General features: G+C 38.8%; 1 protein-coding gene across 15 annotated transcripts in view; it reads right to left on the bottom strand.

The window, feature by feature from the left end:
* The window catches only part of ABI1 (abl interactor 1), a 128632-nt gene that overhangs the window by 70353 nt on the left and 35775 nt on the right, over positions 1-22504 (bottom strand). For all 15 annotated transcript variants that reach the window (XM_003930678.3, XM_010341247.3, XM_074404902.1 and 12 more), the window contains exon 2: positions 13564-13731. In XM_003930678.3, coding sequence (XP_003930727.1) covers positions 13564-13731 — 168 coding nt within the window. The remainder of the gene's footprint in view (positions 1-13563; positions 13732-22504) is intronic.

Raw genomic sequence — 22504 nt, 5'->3', positions numbered from 1 at the left:
TGGCCATAAGTGTGGGTAGAATGGGGACCCTACTTGCCACTGGTACTTGAAATGGAGGCAGACTTGTGGAACTGAGTCCTTCCCTTGTGGGGTCTGCACTAACTCTGTGTGATCAGTGTCAGAACAGACTGCAGTACTCCATTGGAGTCGGAATACCAAACCCCTAAACGAACTTCTTCCATCACATCTTACATAAGCTAACTCTATATGCTGGGGATATAGTAGGAATGAAGCCATAAACATGTACAACTTGTATCATCATGCAATCTGCACCAGCCCCACTCTTCACAATTTCTGGCTCCTTAGGGAATTTCAGCAAATCCACCTCCAGAAAAAATTATCTTAAAAAAAAAAAAAAGTTACTTACTATAAATAAAGAAATGTGTGTTAAATACCAAGAACACTTTTTAAATTTTTTGAAGTAAATGTTTGTATAACACATCAGGGATAGGCAAATTTTTTCTGGACACAACCAGAGAGTAAATCTTTTAAGCTTTGCAGGCCATACGGTTTCAGTCATAAAGACTCAACTTTGCCACTGTGTCAGCAAAAGCAGCTGTAAGCAATATGTAAACAAAGGAACAAAGCTATGTTACAATAAAACTTTATTTATAAAAATGGATGGGGGAGAACTAGATCTGGCTCATGGATCACAGTCTACTGACTCCTGCACTAGATAATTCAGTAAACATGAAGTACGTAACTCTTCTGATGACATGAAGGTCTGGTTACCACACCAATAACTAACAGTCTGGGAGAGTCTGGTGCATCTGTTCTCAAAAAAAAAATTATTTTTAACTGATAGAAATAATATTTTAGCCAATACAAATTATATTTTAGCCAAAATGTGTTTCCTTGGCAGGAAATGTTAAAGGAAGGAAAAATGGAAGAAAGGGAGTAAAGAAAGAAGGGGAAGGGGTGGGGGGGGGGGGAGAAGGAGAAGGAAAGAAAATACAAAGGAAGAAAACCTAATGATATCAGAAATCACTGGTATATTTTAGTGTATTTTTATGTAACTTCAAAAGTTTCAACTATCTAAAATATATTAAAATTCATAAATTCCTACAATTAACTTGAAGTAACTTACTGTAAGTAAGGTTGTAAGTAAGTTCAGAGTAGTATCAGGCACTCTGCTAGGTGCTGTTAAGAATCCCTGTAGAATAATTAATTTTGAAACAAATGTTTGTCAATATAATAATAAAGAAAATTTTACTTTAGATAATGCTGAGATAAGGTTTAGTGCCAAGATAAGGCTTAGTCCCTCTGGCCCCCAAAAAAGAATGCATACCTTCTATAGCAGAAGTCCCCAAACTGCGGCCCCCTGAGGCCATTTATCCGCCTCCACCTCCCCTGCACTTCAGGAACGGGCACCTCTTTCATTGGTGGTCAGTGAGAGGAGCACTGTATGTGGCGGCCCACCAACAGTCTGAGAGACAGTGAACTGGCCCCCTGTGTAAAAAGTTTGGGGACCCCTGTTCTATAGCCTGCATTTACATTCAGAGAAGAATCTAGGCCGGGCACGGTGGCTCAAGCCTGTAATCCCAGCACTTTGGGAGGCCGAGGCGGGTGGATCACGAGGTCAGGAGATCGAGACCATCCTGGTCAACATGGTGAAACCCTGTCTCTACTAAAAATACAAAAATTAGCTGGGCATGGTGGCGCACACCTGTAGTCCCAGCTACTAGGGAGGCTGAGGCAGGAGAATTGCTTGAACCCAGGGGGCGGAGGTTGCGGTGAGCCGAGATCGTGCCATTGCACTCCAGCCTGGGTAACAAGAGCAAAACCCCGTCTCAAAAAAAAAAAAAAACAACAACAGAGAAGAATCTATATTCTATATTAGTGTATCTCTACTATAACTTGTTCCTCTATAAGTTTACCTTGTTAATAACTGTAATTAAAGCAAGCATGCTTAATTAATCTGAATTAATAAAAGGTGCCCTCCCTCCAAAGAAGGGGAGTTAGGAAATTTGCTCTAAAACATTTTACTATTGGTCCTCAATATTTACAAAAAAAGAAAAAAAACAGGAAAATTAGCAATTGTTTTGGTTAGATATCAGTCTTAAAACAAGAAAGCTGAAGATAAAAAATACTATGGCATAATAGGACTTTGGTGGGAAACTTGAGGAATTTTTCATGTTTTCCTCAAGATTTAAAGAATATTATACAATTTTATAACAACATCCTTTTAAAATTCCAGTTTTAATCTATTTCATGAAGAACCAATCTCTAAAAAAGATTTGCATAAATTTGTATAAATTTATATGATGATTTGTATAAATTATAGCAGAAATTTGTCTTCTTAACAGTTCTGGTGTCCAGAATCTGAACAAAATCTTACAGGACCAAATCCAGGAGTGAGCTGAGCCAGGCTCCCTGAGAAGGCTCGGGAGGAAGTGTTCGCTTGCCTCTTCCAGATTCTGTTGACTACCAGCATTCCTTGACTTGTCACCACATCATTCTAATCTCTGCTCCTGTTTCCACACCACTTCTGCTCTTCTGGGTCAAATCCTCCTCTGCCTCTGTGATTACATTTATGGCCCACTGCATAATTCAGGATGATCTTCCCATCTCAAATCTTTGATTTATGCTTGCAAAAAGCCCCTTCTGCTAGAAGGTAACATCCACATTCCCAGGGATTAGGGATATCTTTGGGGAGCGTTACTTAACACGGCATAGCATGGTTCATCTCAGAAATACTAGATGTGCATACAAATTCACCAGAGTACTGAGGAGTGCAGTTAACATACTTTTCTCACAGTAAATCAGCCATATCAAGTAACTGCTAATGAATGCTCCTAGCCATTGGGCACTGACTGAACATGTCATACTTTTCTGATTTTGAATGGCAAATGACACTTTATCAATCTATATTATATCTTTCTGTCAGTATTGAAGGTTCTGGTGAAAAGTTTATATCCATAATAGCTGGCAAAAAGTATAAAAGTGGTAGTGCTAGACAACATTAAGAATGCTGTATTAGTTTGCTAGGGCTGCCATAACAAAGTACCACAGGTGCGTGCCTAGGAAATTTACTTTCTCAGGGCTCAGGAAGCTACAAATCGAAGATCAACATGTTACCAGGACTAAATTCTTCTCAAGGCCTTTCTCCTTGACTTATAAATGACCATCTTCTCTTCGTGGCCTCACAAGGTCTTCCCTCTGTGTTTTAATCTCTCTCCTTTTTTTTTTTTTTTTTGAGACGGAGTCTCCCTCTGTTACCAGGCTGGAGTGCAGTGGTGCCTTCTCAGCTCACTGAACCCCTGCCTCCTGGGTTCTAACAATTCTGCCTCAGCCTCCCAAGTAGCTGGGACTAACAGGTGCACACCACCACACCCAACTAATTTTTGTATTTTTAGTAGCGATGGGGTTTCACCATGTTGGCCAGGACGGTCTCGATCTATTGACCTCGTGATCCACCCATCTCGGCTTCCCAAAGTGCTGAGATTACAGGGATAAGCCACCACACCTGGCCACTTCCTTCAAGAATACCAGTCATATTGGACTAGGGCCTACCCTTTAACTTCATTTTAACTTAGTTACCTCTTCAAAGACCCTGTCTCCAAATACAGTCACACTCTTGAAGTACTGGGAGTTATGACTTGGAAATATAAATTTGGGAGGGTGAAGTGGGAAACACAAGTCAGCCAGTAAGTGCCAAAGAGTAGCATGCTTGATGTTAAAACTTACTAAATGGCCGCGAGTGATGGCTCACTCCTGTAATCCCAGCACTTTGGGAGGCCAAGGCAAGTGGATCACTTGAGGTCAGGAGTTCAAGACCAGCCTGGCCAACATGGTGAAACCCTGTCTCTAGTAAAAATACAAAAATTACATGGATGTGGTAGGGCATGCCTGCAATCACAGCTACTTGGGAGGCTGAGGCAGGAGAATGACTTGAACCCAGGTGGCAGAGGTTGCAGTGAACCGAGATCGCGCCACTGTACTCCAGCCTAGGCCACAGAGCAGAACTCCGTCTCAAATAAAAAAAAAAAAAATTCACGAAACACCTTTCAGAAACTGACTGAGAAAATCTAAGATAAATACCAACAATCCATTAGGAATTTGAAGAACCCCCTTCATAATGGCATCAAAAACATCACTAAGTAGTCAGTAAGGATGGAACAAAAAAATGTATGATGGAGAGCCAAAAGAGACTACAGATGGAGATGTATTACCAATTTGAGTGATTTTTTTTTAATGGGAGCCATTTGGCCTACATATAATACTGGAAATACATATCTATAGGTACTAAACCATATTAACCATATAAAGCAATAGTTCTCTGACTTATCTAAAGACTCCTTCCTCAAGTTCCCAAGATCCTGTCTTTTCTAACTACGTATTTTTGTGAAGCAAAATTTCCTCATATACTTCCAAAACAACAAATCACAACAGAGAAAATGCAGAAGCAGACATGAGAACCCAGTGATCTTCTACTAAACATTAAAGACATTTTCAGAAATATAAAACAATGCCACTCTTCTCATAAATTTATTTGTTTTGGAAACATTTTCATTAAAATGTTTTTTGTATTAACTCATAGTGGGTTTATTGTATTGTTAAATGAGCTAAATATTTTTATATTTGTCTGAATATTTGATATGATAAATACTGGAAGATCTACCCAAAGAATCCAAAGCCCATTTGGATCCTCAATAATTTAAGATATAAAAGGATCCTAACAAAACATTTGAGAAACCAGAGCACTGACTCTGTTAGCATTGCCATTCTATGTACCCACCCTGTCTCCGCAGTGCCCATATTAACTAGGTTTTGACCTATATAAAACTAAACAGTCCCCTAAAAGAAAAATGCAGTTACTTTGAAGCTTTGTTATATAAGGTTTTTTAAGCCCACTATAGAAACAGACTGGATGGGGCAATTCAGCCAATTCCTAAATTTTGGAGACTCTGATTATAAATTGGAGGCATTGTAGTACAGAAAAGAAAAATCAATGGATCATCTATGAGTCAAGATGCCCATCTTTTGATTTCCAATGGTATATTAGCTACCTACAACTTCAGGCAAATCATTTATTTCTTTGGGCATCAGTGTCATGAACTATAAAATCAGAGAATAAACCAAATAATCTAATGTCCCTTCCAGTTCCAAGTTCCATGATTTGAGGAAAGCCCAAAATTGCCAATGGAAAAAGAAATGATAACAGACATTACTAAGCACTCTACAAAGCAAATACCTCAATCATGAAAAGGTTAACTTGGTAATCTGAAAGAATTTAACAGGTGCATACCTTCTCCTAATATTACTTCCTATATTTTCCAGGAAAAGTGACTGGCACCTTTAGATGACTATTATGTCACAAGAAATATCACTATAAGAATCTTTTAAAAACTTACAAAGAAAGAATTGAATATTGGTTACAGAAAGGACTTCTCAGTAATTACCAAAGAAAGCTACTAATATTTTGTAACTATTAATCTAAGATGGGAAAAATTGGGGGTAGAATTGTTAAAGTAGAAAACTTTATAAATCTAAAACATGCCAACACACAAACAAAAAGTTAAAAGTTCTGCACTGAGAGGAAAGGAACTCTTCCCCAAAATAAAGATTTAGTTTATCCAAGTCCTGATAGAACTGAAGATGCTTTTTTTTTTTAGTTTAAAAGTTTTTAAACTGAAAACTCAAACTCTTAATTCTAAAATTTGAGACTATGTCTTAATTAGCACATAATCTATGCTACCTTAGGTTATAAAGCAGAATTTTAACTAAAAACACATCACCCAACAGGCAAGGTATGACAAATGTAAATCCCTCATAAAGCTCTGAGAGATTTTAAAAAGTTCTTTCTTTCACTACAATGCATTTACTCAAGCAATGTTTTAAGAATACAATTTGGAAGAGCAAGGAAATATTCTTTTTACTTTCCCAATTAAGAATAAATGCCCCCTCTGTTTTTAACTGAATTTAGCCAATTAGATTTCAGTTGCATTTAAGAGTTCCAAGTAATTCAAATGTAATTTGACAAAAGCTTCATTTTACCTAGTCACCTTAAATTTTTTATGACTCAGTAAGTCAACTGACAGTATTAACAGCTTTATTTATTTGTTTTGAATTGAATTCGGTAAGCTCAGCAGAACACAGAGTATAATCATAATTAACTAAAGAGGAAAAATAATTTGAAAATGTTTTGTTACTGAAGAAACAGAATATAGGAAGTTACTCTGCACAGTTCTGATATGCATGAATTTCAGTCACCATATTTTAGTTAACACCAGTCCTCCCACTACACAATTTAAATTCCAGTTACAGTCAGGTGCAGTGGTTCACACCTGTAATGCCAGCACTTTGAAAGGCCAAGGTAAGAGGATCACTTGAAGCCAGGAATTTAACATCAGCCTGGGTGACATGGCAAGATCCCATCTCTGTCCATCCCCCATCCAAAAAAATTAGCTGGGTGAGGTGGTATATGCAGTGCTCCCAGCTACTCAGGAGGCTGAGGTAGGAGGATCACTTGAGCCCAGGAGTTCCACGCTGCAGTGAGCTATGGTTGTGCCACTGCACTCCAGCCTGGACAACAGAACAGGACTCTGCTCAAAAAAAAAAAAAAAAACTTTAAATAGGCAAGGCTCGATGGCTCACACCTGTAATCCAAGCACTCTGGAGGCCAAGGCGGATCACCTGATGTCGGGAGTTCAAGACCAGCCCGACCAACATGGTGAAACCCCGTCTTAAAATAAATTTCAGTTACCACAAGAACTATTAAGTAATTACACAAAGTGCAAACTTTGCTGCTAGGTCGTAAGTCCACATATATAACAGATGAGTATCATTACCGGTGACCAATCATGTCTTTGTTTCAAACTTTATTGGTGAATGGTCTCTGTATATCTGATACTAAGTTCATCCACAGACTACAAAGTACATAGTTGTGCTGCTTCCTTGACCTCTAATTGCCCCCTAAACGATAAGCCATTGTGACATTTTACAAAACTGGATATCAAAGAGAGAACTAGCCAACAAAGATGAAAATGCAGCAAAGACATGAAAAGTGATCCTGCTAGAGGTGAAATTCCAATTGAATGTAAATGGGCTTAAAATAGAAATAATGAATATAGGAATGCTGCCATTGCTGCCATTCAGGAGACGACAGATATACAGCAAGAAGAATATCGTAAAGGCAAACTTATTAACATAAATGAGCAAACTGGCTGAGTGAAAGAGAAGAAGATACTACAGATAAAATGATACCCACAAAAACTTTACATTAAAGAAACTCCAGAAGATATTTCACAACGTTTAAAATCTAAAGGATAAAATACTGAGAGGGGCTGATCCACATAGAGAAAACAGAATGACAACTTGTCAAGGCACAGAAAAAAATGTGTGCTTCATAGCAACTTGCATAGTGAGAAGGTAGCAAGCACTGTTCAAACTATAACAAAGAAAACTCTTTAATTCTCAGTATCTCTAATGCTTTACATATGCTGTACTAAAGATTAGCACCACTTTTTTTCATTTCTCTATTCATTTATAACAAGAAGAGTTTTGACAAAATATTTAAAGATCACAGAACAACTGTAATTTTATCCATTGATTGGTAAGATTTTTTTTTTTTTGTATACCGTCAGCTTGCATTACATTATCTCTTTTTTTTTTTTTTTTTTTTTTTTTTTTTTTGAGATAAAGTCTCGCTCTGTCAACAGGCTGGAGTGCAGTGGCGTGATCTCGGCTCACTGCAACCTCCGTCTCCTGGGTTCAAACGATTCTCCTGCCTCGGCCTCCCAAGTAGCTGGGATTACAGGCATGAGCAACCACACCTGGCTAATTTTTGCATTTTTAGTAGAGATGGGGTTTCACCATGTTGACCAGGATGGTCTCAATCTGTTGACCAGGACGGTCTTGATCTCTTGACCTCGTGATCCGCCCACCTCAGCCTCCCAAAGTGCTGGGATTACAGGCATGAGCCACCAAGCCCAGCCCTTGTATCACCATTTTTTATAGTCTCCAGTAACCAAAGTAATGACTGCCTATACACAAAACGTACAGTGATCCTCTGGTTATAATCCATATATAAGAATCAACCAAAAATTAGGTTCCATTATACTTTTCCTAAATAATTTTGCAGAAGAAATTTTTTTTTTTTTTTTTTTGAGACAGAGTCTCACTCTGTTGACCAGGCTGAGGTGCAATGTCATAATCTCAGCTCAATACAAGCTCTGCCTGCTGGGTTCAAGCGATTCTCCTGCCTCAGCCTCCAGAGTAGGTGGGATTACAGATGCCTGCCAGCATGCCCAGCTAATTTTTGTATTTTTAGTAGAGACGGGGTTTCACCACAATGGCCAAGCTAGTATCGAACTCTTGACCTCAAGGGATCCACTCACCTCAGCCTCCCAAAGTGCTGGGATTACATGCATGAGCCACCATGCCTGGCCAAGAGATTTACTTTAATTCATTAACACTTAGTGCAAACCAATCTTTTGCCAGACATTGTGCAAGTCTTCAATAACCAGTGTGAATCACTTTATACTAGATTCTGTTCTACAAAAACAAAAAATTATTTCAGCAAAGTTTCAATCCGTATCAATTTTGTCCTAAAATCTAAAAAGGCAATAGGATACTACAAAATACAAAAATAAGCTAGGCACAATGGCACATGTCTGTAGTCCCAGCTACTCAGGAAGCTGAGGTGGGAGGATTACTTGTGGTTGGAGAGTGCTTAATAGGTACACTGTTTCTGTTTGGAAAACGGAAAGAAGTTCTGGAGGTGAATGGTGGTGATAACTGCAAAACAATGTGAAGGTACTTAAAGCCACTGTAGAATTAAAAATGGTTGAATAATCAATTTTATCTTATGTATATTCAGCCACAATAATAAACAGGTATAAAAAGCAAAAATCTCTTTTAGATATACAAAAGCTGAAAGAACTCATCACCAGCAGACTAGAGCAACATTTCATTCTAAAGGAATAAAAACCACCAGAACTCTGGGCTATAAAACAATTTCCAACAAATTTGAAAGGACTTAAATCATACAATGTATATTTTCTGATCAGAAATACTAAGTATGGATAAATTTAAAGGAATTACTTTCTTCATATTAAATCTTATTCAAAGCTAGTTGCTTTTAAAAATAAAAATAACAGCCGGGCACTGTGGCTCACGTCTATAATCCCAGCACTTTAGGAGGCCGAGGCGGGTGGATCACTTGAGTTCAGGAGTTCGAAACTAACCTGGCCAACATGGTGAAGCCCCATCTATATTAAAAATACAAATACTAGCCGAGTGTGGTGGCATGTGCCTGTAATCCCAGCTACCAGGTAGGCTGACACAAGAATCGCTTGAATCCACGGCAGGGGGCGCAAGCAGAGGTTGCAGTGAGCCAAGATCATGCCACTGCACTCCAGCCTGGACAACAAAGCGAGACTCCATCTCAAAAAAAAAAAAAAAGAAAAAAGCATTGTGGGGTTTAAAATATACACAGAAACAAAACGCATGACATCAGCCAGGCATGGTGGCTCACACCTGTAATCCCAGCACTATGGGAAGCACAGGTAGGTGGATCACAAGGTCAGGAGTTCAAGACCACCCTAGCCAAGATGGTGAAGCCCCATCTCTACTAAAAATACAAAAAATTAGCTGGGCATGGTGCCAAGCACCTGTAATCCCAGCTACTTGGAAGGCTGAGGCAGAGAACTGCTTGAACCCAGGAGGCGGAGGCTGCAGTGAACCGAGAATGTACCACTGCACTCCAGCCTGTATGATAGAGCAAAACTCCACATCAAAAGAGAAAAAAAAAAAATACTTGACACCAATAGCCCTAAGGCAGGAGAGAAGTGGAATCAACTATTACAAGGTCTTAACATACTCCCAAAGTAATACCATAGTCTACCTTCAAGTTACATTAATAAGTTTAAAGATGTTTACCAGAAGCCCTAAGGCAAACATGAATGAAATAATGAAATAAAGAAGCAGAACAAAGAGTTACAGTAAATCAGCACCCCCCAAAAAATAATCACTCAACACACAAGGAGGCAGAAAAAGAGGATAAAGGAAAGCTGGAATGGCTGTATTCATATTAGACAAAGCAGATTTCCGAAGAATACTAACCCAAAATAAAGAGTCTCTTTACAAAGATAAAGGGTCCATTCATCAAGAGGACCTAACAAGCCGAAGCATTTGTGTACCTAATATCACTTCAAAATACGTGAAACAGAAAAAGGACTAAATGCAAAGAAAAACAGACATTTAAAATTACAGTTGGAGATTTCAATTTATCTTCCCTAATAATTGAGAAAACAATTCAAATCAGTAAAGATACAGAAGAACTGAATATTATCAATCAACGTGACCTAATGAGACTTACAGACATTCCACCCACCCAAAGAAAAATATACATTCTTCTCAAATGCACACAAAACATCATTTACCAAGACAGAGCATATTCTGGGCTATATAACAATTATTAACAAATAGGAAAGGACTCACTGCATATAAAGCATTATTCAGTATAACCAAGACATAGCATCAAGCTAGGTGTCTATCAATGGATGAATAAAGTAAATACGGGGGGTACGTACATATATATTTATTTAAACGAGCTATTATCAGCCTTAAAAAAAAGAAAAAAAAAATCCTGTTATTTGCAACGTGACACAACAGATGAAACTGTAGGACATTATGGTAAGTGAAATAAGCAAGGCACAGATGGATAAATGCTGAATGATCTCACTTTTTCAGATGTGGAATCTAAAAAAAATCAAAGCTCATTGAAGCAGAGTGTAGAATGGTGGTTGTCAGGGGCTGGAGGGTATGGGAAATGGGGAGCTGTGGCTCGAAGGGTACAAAACTTCAGCTGTGTAAGATGAATAAGTTCTGGAGAGCTAATGTACAACATGATGACTCTAGTTAATAATATAGTGTTGTAGACTTAAATTTGCTAAAAAAGTAGATCTTAAATGCTCTCATCACAAAAAAAAGTAGTTGTGTAAAGTGGATCTGCTGGTCAGCTTGATAGTGGTAATCATTTCACAATGTATATATATACATCAAAACATCACATTGTACATCTTAAATACATATGGTTTTTATGTCAATTATATCTCAATAAAGCTGGGGGGAAGCTATATGTAAAGTTAAAAAATATATGAGGTATTATTTTTCCAACCAGTATGAAACTAAATTAGAAATCAACAGCAGAAATATCCTTGCAAAACCCCAAAATACTTGCAAACTGAGTAACACATTTCCAATAACCCCTGGGTCAGACAGAAATAAAACGGCAAACTTAGAAATTATCTTGAGCTTACTGAAAATGAAAGTACAACATATCTAAATGTATGAGACACAGCTAATCTACTATTCAGAGGGACATTTACAGACCTAAACACCTATGTTAGAAAAGATTAAGGGTCTCAAGTAAATGACCTTGGCTTTCACCTTAATAAAGTATAAAATAAGGCCAGGTGTGGTGGCTCACACCTGCAATCCTAGCACTTTGGGAAGCCAAGGCGGGCAGATTACTTGAGCCCAGGAGTTCAAGACCAGCCTGATCAACATGGTGAAATCTCATCTCTACTAAAAATACAAAAAATTAGCTGAGCATGATGGTGCAGACCTGTAATCCCAGCTACTTGAAAGGCTAAGGCATGAGAAAGGCTTGAACCTGGAAGACGGAGGCTGCAGTGAGCCGAGATGGCACCACTACACTCTAGTCTGGGCGTCAGAGCACAACTCCATCTCCAAAAATAAAAATAAATAAAATAAAGTAAGAGCAAATTAATCCCAAGGTAAGCAAAAGAAAAAGCATAAAGATCAGAATGAAAATCAATGCAACAGCAAACAAAAAACAGAAAATTAATAAAGCCAAAGATGTTTTTTAATATCAATAAAGTAGTAACCATAATGATTAGTTTAAAAAAGAAAGATGACACCAATTACCAATTTGAAGAATGACCAATGTGAAATTATTATAGATTGTACAGATGTTAAAAATAAGGGATTAGACCAGGTGCCATGGCTCATGCCTGTAATCCCAATACTTTGGGAGGCCGAGGCAGGTGGATCACCTGAAGTCAGGAATTCACGATCAGCCTGGCCAACATGGCAAAACCCTGCCTCTACTAAAAATACAAAAAATTAGCCAGGTGTGGTGGCTAGCGCCTGTAATCCTAGCTACTTGGGAGGCTGAGGCAGAAGAATTGCTTGAACCCAGGAGGCAGAGGTTGCAGTCAGCCAAGATCCAGCCACTGCACTCCAGCCTGGGCAACAGAGCAAGGCTCTTGTCTCAAAAAAAAAAAAAAAAAAAAAAGGAGTATTATAAAAGTTTTATGTAAATAAATCTGACGACTTAGGTGAAATGACTAAGTTCCTGGAAAGACAAAAAGTTCACTGAAGGAAAAATAGATAAACAGAATAGGCTTGTATCACAAAAGAAATTATGTAGTTAAAACCCTTTTCCCAATAATACTCCAGGTCCAGATGGAATACTGCCCAATATATTCAATAAAACCAGCATTACACTGACACCAAAACCAGACCAAAGGCATTACCAAAAAAGAAAACCACAGCCCAACAGCCTTCAAAAGTATAGAAGCAAAAATTCCTCACACACACACAAACCAATGTAATTCAGCATATTGACACACACAAACACACACACATGCACATATATGATCATTTCAACAAATGCAAAAGAGCATTTGATAAAATTCATCCCCCATTCCTGATAAGAACTCTCACCAAATTAAGTGGTACAAACACTTTGGAAAATAATTTGGCAAGTTCTTCTAGTTAAACAGACACCTACCACAAGACCTATCTATTCCACACAGAGGTATTTATCCAAAAGAAATAAAAGCATACGACCATACAAAAATTTGTTTACAAATGTTCTCATAAGTTTCATTTGTAATAGCCAAAACCTAAAACCAATCCAGATTTCCATCAACATGTGAACACATAAACAAAATGTGTAACAGAAACTACTCAAATAAAAAAGAGTGAACTATTTTTAAATGCAAAAATGTGAATGAATCTCAAAGTAATTATGCATAGTAAAATATGCCAGACCAAAAAAAAAAAAGAATGTATGATTCCATTTATATAAAAATTTAGAAAATGCAAACTAATCTACAGGGACAGAAAGCCTAAGGACAGAGGACAAAAGGAAGGGATTACATAGGAGAATGAACAAATTTGGTGGGGGGGACAGGGATGGTTCCTTATCTTGAATGTGTTGATGGTCACATGGGTATGTATGTGTGTCAAAACTTATAAAAAGTCTATCCTTTAATTATGTACAAATAACTTGACCTCAGAAAAGCTCTTGAGAATAGGACAGTGGTGACAGTTGCACAATGTGAATATACTTAATGCTACTATACACTTGAAAATGGTTAAAATGTTAATATTATGTAACGTTTATCATGATTGGGGACAAAAAAAAAAAAAGGACTAAAAGAAAAAGAGCAGGTTACCAGACTAAAACAGTGATAATGATTATCACCAGTAAGATGAGCCAGAAATCCAAATATGCAGGCTATTTACTTCTTTGGCATATGCCGCAGTTTAATTAAATTGAATTTAAAGCTTTTTATAAGCTGTTACCTGTGAGATATGGTTGATGGAAGACTCCATTCTCCGAAGCTGAGAGGCTTGGATATCCAGCAATTGGAGTACATTGTTGGCCAATGCATTTATTTGATAAGCAACACTAGCTAGAGATTGTGTGGTATAGGCTTTGGTCTCTTCTAAAGCTTTTCTCTTGTCTGTAGCCTGAAAAAAGAACAAAAACAACGAATATTTATTTAGATTAACATTCATTAAACATATATTCTATAGAAAGGCAAAGTTGGCCGGGCGCGGTGGCTCACGCCTGTAATCCCAGCACTTTGGGAGGCCGAGGCGGGTGGATCATGAGGTCAAGAGATCGAGACCATCCTGGTCAACATGGTGAAACCCCGTCTCTACTACAAATACAAAAATTAGCTGGGCATGGTGGCGCACGCCTGTAGCCCCAGCTACTAGGGAGGTGGAGGCAGGAGAATTGCTTGAACTCAGGAGGTGGAGGTTGCAGTGAGCCAAGATCGCGCCATTGCACTCCAGCCTGGGTAACAAGAGCGAAACTCCGTCTCAAAAAAAAAAAAAAAGAAAAGAAAAGAAAAGAAAGGCAAAGTTACATTATTTTAATAGAGAAGCTCAATTCAATTAAAAAAAAGAAACTTTACTGTACCAATATGATAGTCTCAAGATACTACTGAATTAAGCCAAGGCAGAAATCCCTATGGGCCAGCTGGGAACCACTCTTTCCTGAGTAGCTCATCCACTAAAGGGGCCACCAATGTAGTCACAGTATCAGACATATACTGCACCAGTTGGTTCTCCTTGCCCAGACCCTTTCTATCACCAATTCACTGCATTACATCCCAAGGACTTTACTGTCAGCCTCAAGCTCCCAATCCACTTAGAATGATATGGACTAAATCCAATCTGTCTTATATTCCTGTTTCCACTAACCATCATCAGAAATCCAACCTCGTTATCTATGATAATTCAAGCCTACCATGCCCCACAAAAACTACTGTGAATCTTATGCGCTTCAATTCCTTACCCACTCCTTCTTCCCAAACTCCTGTAGATAACTCAGATGGGAAGAACTCCTCAAAGAGGAGCAAAGTTAAAAGGTGACAACCTGTATGTGGGTAAGAGGGGGAATCAACAACTTATGCCACAAAGAGTAAATATCACTAATATATAATCTAAAAATGAAAAAAAAAAAGGCTATCCTAGCTACCTACAACTTCAGGAAAATCATTTATTTCTCTAGGTATCGGTGTCATTAACTCAGAGACTAAACAAAATGGTTTCATATCCCTTCCAGTTCCCCACAGGGAAAAAAAAACAAAAAACAAAAAAACAGAGATGGAACAGAGATCTAACAGAAAGCTCAGAAAAAAAGCAATGGAATCACTCTTATCCACTGAAAAGATGTTGAACCTCACTTATCATAGCAAAGAAATGCAAGTGTAAACCAATATGAGATACTATTTCTCACTGACCCAAATGACAGATATATGAAAGTCTCATAAGATACTCAGCAAAGTTGTGAAAAAAAACTCTGACACACTGGTAAGTGATATACAGCAGTATTATACATAGATTTACTTTCTGACCCAGGAAGCTCACTTTTAGGAATGTACCTGAAAAAAATCACTGGCAAAAACACAGAAAGATATGTACACAGTTATTCACTGCAGCACTATCTGTAATAACAGAAGACTGGAAACAACCCATGTAACTATCATTAGGGAACAGTTTGAATAAGCGATGATGTTTCCAAACAACAGCATATTATACTGTCATAATAAGGATAAGGAAATCAAGGAATGGCCGGGCGCAGTGGCTCAAGCCTGTAATCCCAGCACTTTGGGAGGCCGAGGCGGGTGGATCACAAGGTCAAGAGATCCAGACCATCCTGGTCAACATGGTGAAACCCCGTCTCTACTAAAAATACAAAAAATTTGCTGGGCATGGTGGCGCGTGCCTGTAATCCCAGCTACTCAGGAGGCTGAGGCAGGAGAATTGCCTGAACCCAGGAGGCGGAGGTTGCGGTGAGCCGAGATCGTGCCATTGCACTCCAGCCTGGGTAACAAGAGCGAAACTCCGTCTCAAAAAAAAAAAAAAAAAAAAAAGGAAATCAAGGAATATCTCTGTTACCATGACTCCATGATCTCCAGAATATTGCTAAGGTGAAAAAAAACAATGTGGGGAAAAAATGTGTATGATATGCTACTTCTTAACAGAGGGAAATGTGAAAATACATGTTTATTTTTTAAAGGAAAGATAAACCTTGACATTTTTTAAAAATCACATACAGGAGGAGAGGTAAATAGGATAGAGAAAACATGGATAGTAGATAGAATCCCTTAAGTGTATCTTGTTTCACAGATTACTCTTTGGAACTATATACAGGCACACTGTAAAGACACTGCAGTTTTGGCTAGAGACCACCACACTAAGTGAATATCACAATAAAGAAAGTCACATGACATTTTTCAGTTCCCCAGCATATATAAAAGTTATGTTTACATTATGCTGTAGTCTATTAAATGTCCGATAGTATTACATCTAAAAAACTATGTACATGCCTTAATTAAAAATACTTTATTGCACTGGGCACGGTGACTTACGCCTGTAATCCCAGCACTTTGGGAGGCCAAGGTGGGCAGATCACCTGAGGTCGGGAGTTCAAGACCAGCCTGACCAACATGGAGAAACCTCACCTGTACTAAAAATATAAAATTAGTCAGGTGTGGTGGCAGATGCCTGTAATTCCAGTCACTCAGGAGGCTGAGGCAGAAGAATCACTTTAACCCAGGAGGCAGAAGTTGCAGTGAGCCGAGATCGTGCCATTGCACTCCAGCCTGGGCAGCAGGAGCAAAACTGCATCTCAAAAAAATAATAATAAGGCCGGGCACGGTGGCTCAAGCCTGTAATCCCAGCACTTTGGGAGGCCGAGGCGGGTGGATCACGAGGTCGAGATATCGAGACCATCCTGGTCAACATGGTGAAACCCCGTCTCTACTAAAAATACAAAAAATTAGCTGGGCATGGTGGCGCGTGCCTGTAGTCCCAGCTACTCAGGAGGCTGAGGCAGGAGAATTGCTTGAACCCAGGAGGCGGAGGTTGCGGTGAGCCGAGATCGCGCCATTGCACTCCAGCCTGGGTAACAAGAGTGAAACTCCGTCTCAAAAAAAAAAAAAAATAATAATAATAATAATAATAATAATAATAAATAATAAAATGTATTGCTTTAAAAAAAATGCTAACCATCTTCAGAGCCTTCAGAGAGTCCTAATCTTTGCGTGCTGGTGGAGGGCCTTGCCTCCATGTTGATGGTTGCTGACTGATCAGGGTGGGGTTTTCCAAGGTTGGGGTAGCTGTGGCAATTTCTTAACATAAGACAATAATGAAACATGCTGCATCTATTGACTTTTCCTTTAAGATGATTTCTGTATGGCATGTGACATTTAATAGCACTTTTCCTTCAGTAGAACTTCTTTCAAAACCAAAGTCAAGCCTGGGTATGGTGGTGGCTTGTACCTGTAATCCCTGGCCTGTAATCCTGAGAGACTGAGGCAGGAGAATTACTTAAGCCCAAGAGTTTGAGAACAGCCTGGGCAACACAGTGAGACCTTGTCTCTTAAAAAAATAATTATTAAATTGTTTTTAATAAGTCAAATCTCTCAAGCCCAACCCATGTTTTATCAACTAAGTTTATGTACTATGCCAAATCCTTTGTTGTTACTTCAGCAAGGTTCACAGCATCTTCAGCAATAGTAGATTCCGTCTCAAGAAACTATTATCTCTGTTCACCCATAAGAAGCAACTCATCCATTCACGCTTCTTGTGAGATTGCAACAATTCAGGCACATCTTCAGACTCTACTTCTAAGTCTAGTTATCTTGCTGTTTCTACCATATCTGCAGTTACTTCGTCCACTGAAGTCTTAAACCCCTCAGCATCATCCATGAGGGTTGGAATCAACTTCTTCCAAAATCCTGTTAATACTGATATTCTGACCTCCTCCCATGAATTACTAATGTTCCTAATGGCATCTAGAATGATGAATCCTTTCCAGAAAGTTTCAATTTACTTTTCCCAAGTCCATCAGAGGAATCACTACCTCCTACCTCAGGTAGCTACAGCCTTATAAAACGTATTTCTTAAATAGTAAGATTGGAAAATCAAAATTAATCTATGTGGCTACAAAAAAAGTATGTGTTAGTAGGCATGAAAACAATATTCATCTCCTTATACACTGCCATCAGAGCTCTTGGATGACTGGTGCGCTATCAGTGAGCAGTAATATTTTGAATGGAATCTTTTTATCTGAGCAGGTCTCAATAGTTGGCTTAGAAGATTCCATAAACCATGCTGTAAACAGATTTGCTATCATTTAGGCTTGGTTGTTCTAGTTACGAGTACAGGCAGGGTGGATTTAGCATAATTCTTAAGGGCCCTAGGATTTTCAGAATGGCAGATGAACATCGGCTTCAACTAAAGTCACCAGCTGCATTAGCCTCTAACCAGAGTCAGCATGGCCTTCAATAATCTTAGCTAGATCTATTAGGTAACTTGCTGCAGGTTCTACGTTAGCACTTGCTGCTTTACCCTGCACTTTATGTTATAGAGATGGCTGCTTTCCTTAAACCTCAGGAACCTATCTCTGCTGGCTTCCACCTTTTCTTCTATAATTTTCTCACCTCTCTCAACCTTCACAGAACTGAACAGAGTTAGGGCCTAACTCTGAATTAGGCTTTGGCTTAAGGGAATGTTGTGGCTGGTTTTTTGTTTGTTTTTTCGCTTTTCTTTTTTTTTGTTTTTTGGGGGTTTTTTTTGTTTGTTTTTGAGACAGTCTTGCTCTGTCACCCAGGCTGGAGTGCAGTGGCACAATCTTGGCTCACTGTAACCTCCACTTCCCGAGTTCAAGAGATTCTTCTGCCTCAGCATCCAGAGTAGCTAGGACTACAGGCATGAGCCACCACACCGGGCTAATTTTTTGTGTTTTTAGTAGAGATGGGATTTTACCATGTTGTCCAGGCTGGTCTGGAACTCCTAACCTCAAGTGATCCACCTACCTCACCTCCAAAAGTGCTGGGATTACAGGTGTGAACCTGGCCTGGTTTGACCTTCTAACCAGACCACTAAAACTTTCTCCCTGTCAACAAGGCTTTTCACTTTCTTATGATTCACGTGTTCAGTGACCTAGAACACTTTTAATTTCCTTCAAGAACTTTTCCTTTGCATTCACAACTTAGCTAATGTTTGGAGCAAGAGGCTTAACATTTGGCCTATCTCAGCTTTTGACTTGCCTTCCTCGCTAAGCTCCCATTTGTAGCTTTTGATTTAAAATGAGAAACATGGAATTCTTTCATTTGAACACTTAAGAGGCCAACATAGGGTTATGTATTGGCCCAATTTCAATATAGTTGCATCTCAGGCAATATGGAGGCCCAAAGAGAGGGAGAGACAGAGGGAACGGTCAGTTGGTGGTGCAGTCAGAACATACAACTATTAAGTTCGCCATCTAATATGAGTGCAGTTTGTGGTGTCCCAAAACAATTACAGTAGTAACATCAAATATCACAATAAGACACAGTAATAATAAAAAGGTCTGAAATATTTTAAGAATTACCAAAACATGACAGACACACAAAGTGAGCACGTGCCCTTAGAAAAACGGCACCAATAGACTTGCTCAATGCAAGGCTGCCAGAAACCTTCAGTTTGTAAAACACAGCAAAGTGCAGTAAGTGAAGTACAATAAAGAGAAGTGTGCCAGTAAATAATTCACACAATAAAACAATTTAAATTTAAAAAGGAATTACCCCAAAGTAAAGGTAAATTAATCAAATGAGCCTAACTGTGCATCCAATTAGTGGCCTTAACCAGAGAGAAACCACTCAAGAAGTGGCTTTAAAGCACAGTAATTTGATACATTCTTAATGGGATTTACCATTAGAACAAAAGTAACTGAAAGGCCAGGCGTGCTGGGTCACGCCTATAATCCCAGACCAGTCAGGAGTTCAAGGCCAAGACGGTGAAACCTCGTCTGTACTAAAAATACAAAAATTAGCCAGGCACAGGGGCAGGCACCTGTAATCCCACCTACTTCGGGGGTTGAGGCAGGAAAATCACTTGAACCTGGGAGGCAGAGGTTGCAGTGAGCCAAGATTGCACCACTGCACTTCAGCCTTGGGCGACAGAGTGAGACTCCATCTCAAAAAAAAAAAAAAAAAAAAAAAAAAAAAACTAGGAGAAGGAAAAACTGAAATTGTTTTCAGTGTCTTTATTGCTGGTGTGAGTACTGAAATTATTACCCTGACACTGTTATTTGCAGAGGGTGGGATATAGCAAATCATTAATTATGTCATTGAGAACTGAGATTTGGGACATGGTTCAAAACAGATTCTGACACAAGAAAAGCCAGGTTAAGAAAAAATCCTATAGTTCTAGATTTAAACTAAAAGTGCCAGTTTAAACCTAAGATATATGTATCATATAATATCTTAATATTCTAGCTCTGTCCAATTAAAAGATCTAAGAATAAAGACTGTCTAGTAGCCATGGAGCACCACCTATTATCCATATAGTGATGCGCCTAGAACAGAGTGTATATCAAAAGGTATCTGGTTACAGTATGGTGACTATAGTTTATAACAGCATTGTATACTTGAAAATTGCTGAGGGTAAATTTTAAGGTTCTTACCACAAAAAGAAAGTATGTGAGGCAATGTATGTTAATTAGCTCAACACAGACATTCCACAATGTATACACATTTCAAAAAATATTGTACACAATAAATATATACAATTTCATGTGTCAATTTAAGTAAATAAACAACAAAACAGAAAAGCCACCGAGGAATATTCTAGGGTCATGTCAAAAGGATTCAGTGTGGCCGGGCGCGGTGGCTTAAGCCTGTAATCCCAGTACTTTGGGAGGCCGAGGCGGGTGGATCATGAGGTCAAGAGATCAAGACCATCCTGGTCAACAAGGTGAAACCCCATCTCTACTAAAAATACAAAAAGTTAGCTGGGCATGGTGGTGTGTGCCTGTAATCCCAGCTACTCAGGAGGCTGAGACAGGAGACTTGCCTGAACCCAGGAGGCGGAGGTTGCGGTGAGCCGAGATCGCGCCATTGCACTCCAGCCTGGGTAACAAGAGCGAAACTCCGTCTCAAAAAAAAAAAAAAAAGGATTCAATGTAAGAATCAATGAGGATCATAACTGCAATAGAAAGAAACACACAAAATGTTTACATTTAAGACCTCATAACAATATTAAGAAGTTAAAAATAAACACTAGCCACTTTTGTAGGAATGCTATGAATCATATCATTTTTCTTCTGGGATGAGGAAGGAGGCCAGCATTAAGGAAGTATAAAATGCATGTAATGAAATGTTAAAAATTTTCAGTGTACAATTCAATGTGCTATGATGAATGGGTACAGTAGTATAACTACCATGATAATCATGATAAAGAATACTTCCTTCATAACTCCCTCCCCATCCTCTGGACCCTGGAAACCACTGATTTCCTTTGTCACAACAGTGTTGCATTTTCTAGAGTTTCATATAAATGGAATTGAAAGCTATAGTCTTTTGTATCTAGCTTCTTCCACTTAGCAGAATGACCTTAAGATTCATCCTTGTTACTGCTAAGTAGTATTCTATTGTATGAATGTATCATAATTTGTTTCTTCATTTATCAACTGATGGACATTTGGGTTATTTCCAGTTCTGGGCTACTACGAATATTTGAGTAGAAGGTCTTTGTGTGGACATATGCTTTCATTTCTTTTGGCTAATACCCAAAGATACAACTGCTGAGTTACATGGGAAGTTAAGTGTATATTTAAGATTGTAAGAAACTACTGGTCGGGCATGGTTGCTCATGCCTACAATCTCAGCACTTTGGGAGGTCAAGATGGGAGAACTGCTTAAGCCTAGGAGTTCAAGATCAGCCTGAGCAACCTAGTGAGACCCTGTCTCTAAAAAAATTAAAAAATTAGATAGGTATGGTGGCATGTGTTTGTGGTCCCAGCTACTTGGAAGGCTAAGGTGGAAAGATTGCTTGGGTCAGGGAGGTTGAGGCTCCAATGAGCTGTTGCACCGCTACACTCCAAGCCTGAACAACAACAGAACAAGACCCTGTCTCCTGAAAAAAAGAAAGAAAGAAAGAAAGAAAGAAAAGAAAAGAAAGAAAGAAACAAACAAACAAACTACCAAACTATCTTACAAAGAAACAGAAACAATATTATTTGGCATTCTCACTAGAAACATACTAAAGTTCTAGTTCTCCACATCCTTGCCAACACTTGGTATGGTCAGTCTTTTAAATATTCTAGTAGGTATATAGTGGTATCTCATTATGGTTTTAATTTCCATTTTGCTATCAAATCATAACGTTTTCAAGTACTTGTGTGGCATCCATTTCTTCCTTGATAAAATGCTCAAATATTTTGCCCATTTTTTAATTTTAGAGAGAGGGTCTCTCTCTGTCCCCCAAGCTGGAGTGCAGTGCCACGATCTAGCTTGCTGCAGCCTTGAACTCCTGGGTTCAACTGATCCTCCCACCTCAGCCTCCTGAGTTGTTGGGAATGACAATAGTCTAATAACCACACTTAGATAACAAAACAAGGGTCTCGTGCATTTTTTTAAGCTTTCTGCCATTTTGTTTCCATGTCTTTAACTCTCCTCCCATTCTTTCTAGAAATGTCACATCTGTCACACCATATTTATCTTTTATAACTTTTATCTCTAATCCGAACCTATACCCAAATTTCTCCAACTTCCAAAAACAAACAACAACAACAACAAAAACCCTTTATGTGGCTGGGTGTGGTGGCTCACATCTGTAATCAAGATAATAAGGGCTTTTTTAAAAGCACTCTGGGAGGCCCAGGCAGGCGGATGGCTTAAGATCAGCCTGGTCAACATCAGCCTGGTCAACACGGCGAAACTCCACCTCTACTAAAAATACA

The sequence above is a fragment of the Saimiri boliviensis genome, chromosome 8 (genome assembly GCF_048565385.1).
Source record: "Saimiri boliviensis isolate mSaiBol1 chromosome 8, mSaiBol1.pri, whole genome shotgun sequence".
Taxonomy (NCBI): Eukaryota; Metazoa; Chordata; class Mammalia; order Primates; family Cebidae; genus Saimiri; species Saimiri boliviensis.
Note: the sequence above shows the minus strand (reverse complement) of the source record. Positions and strands in the feature narration are given on the sequence as shown.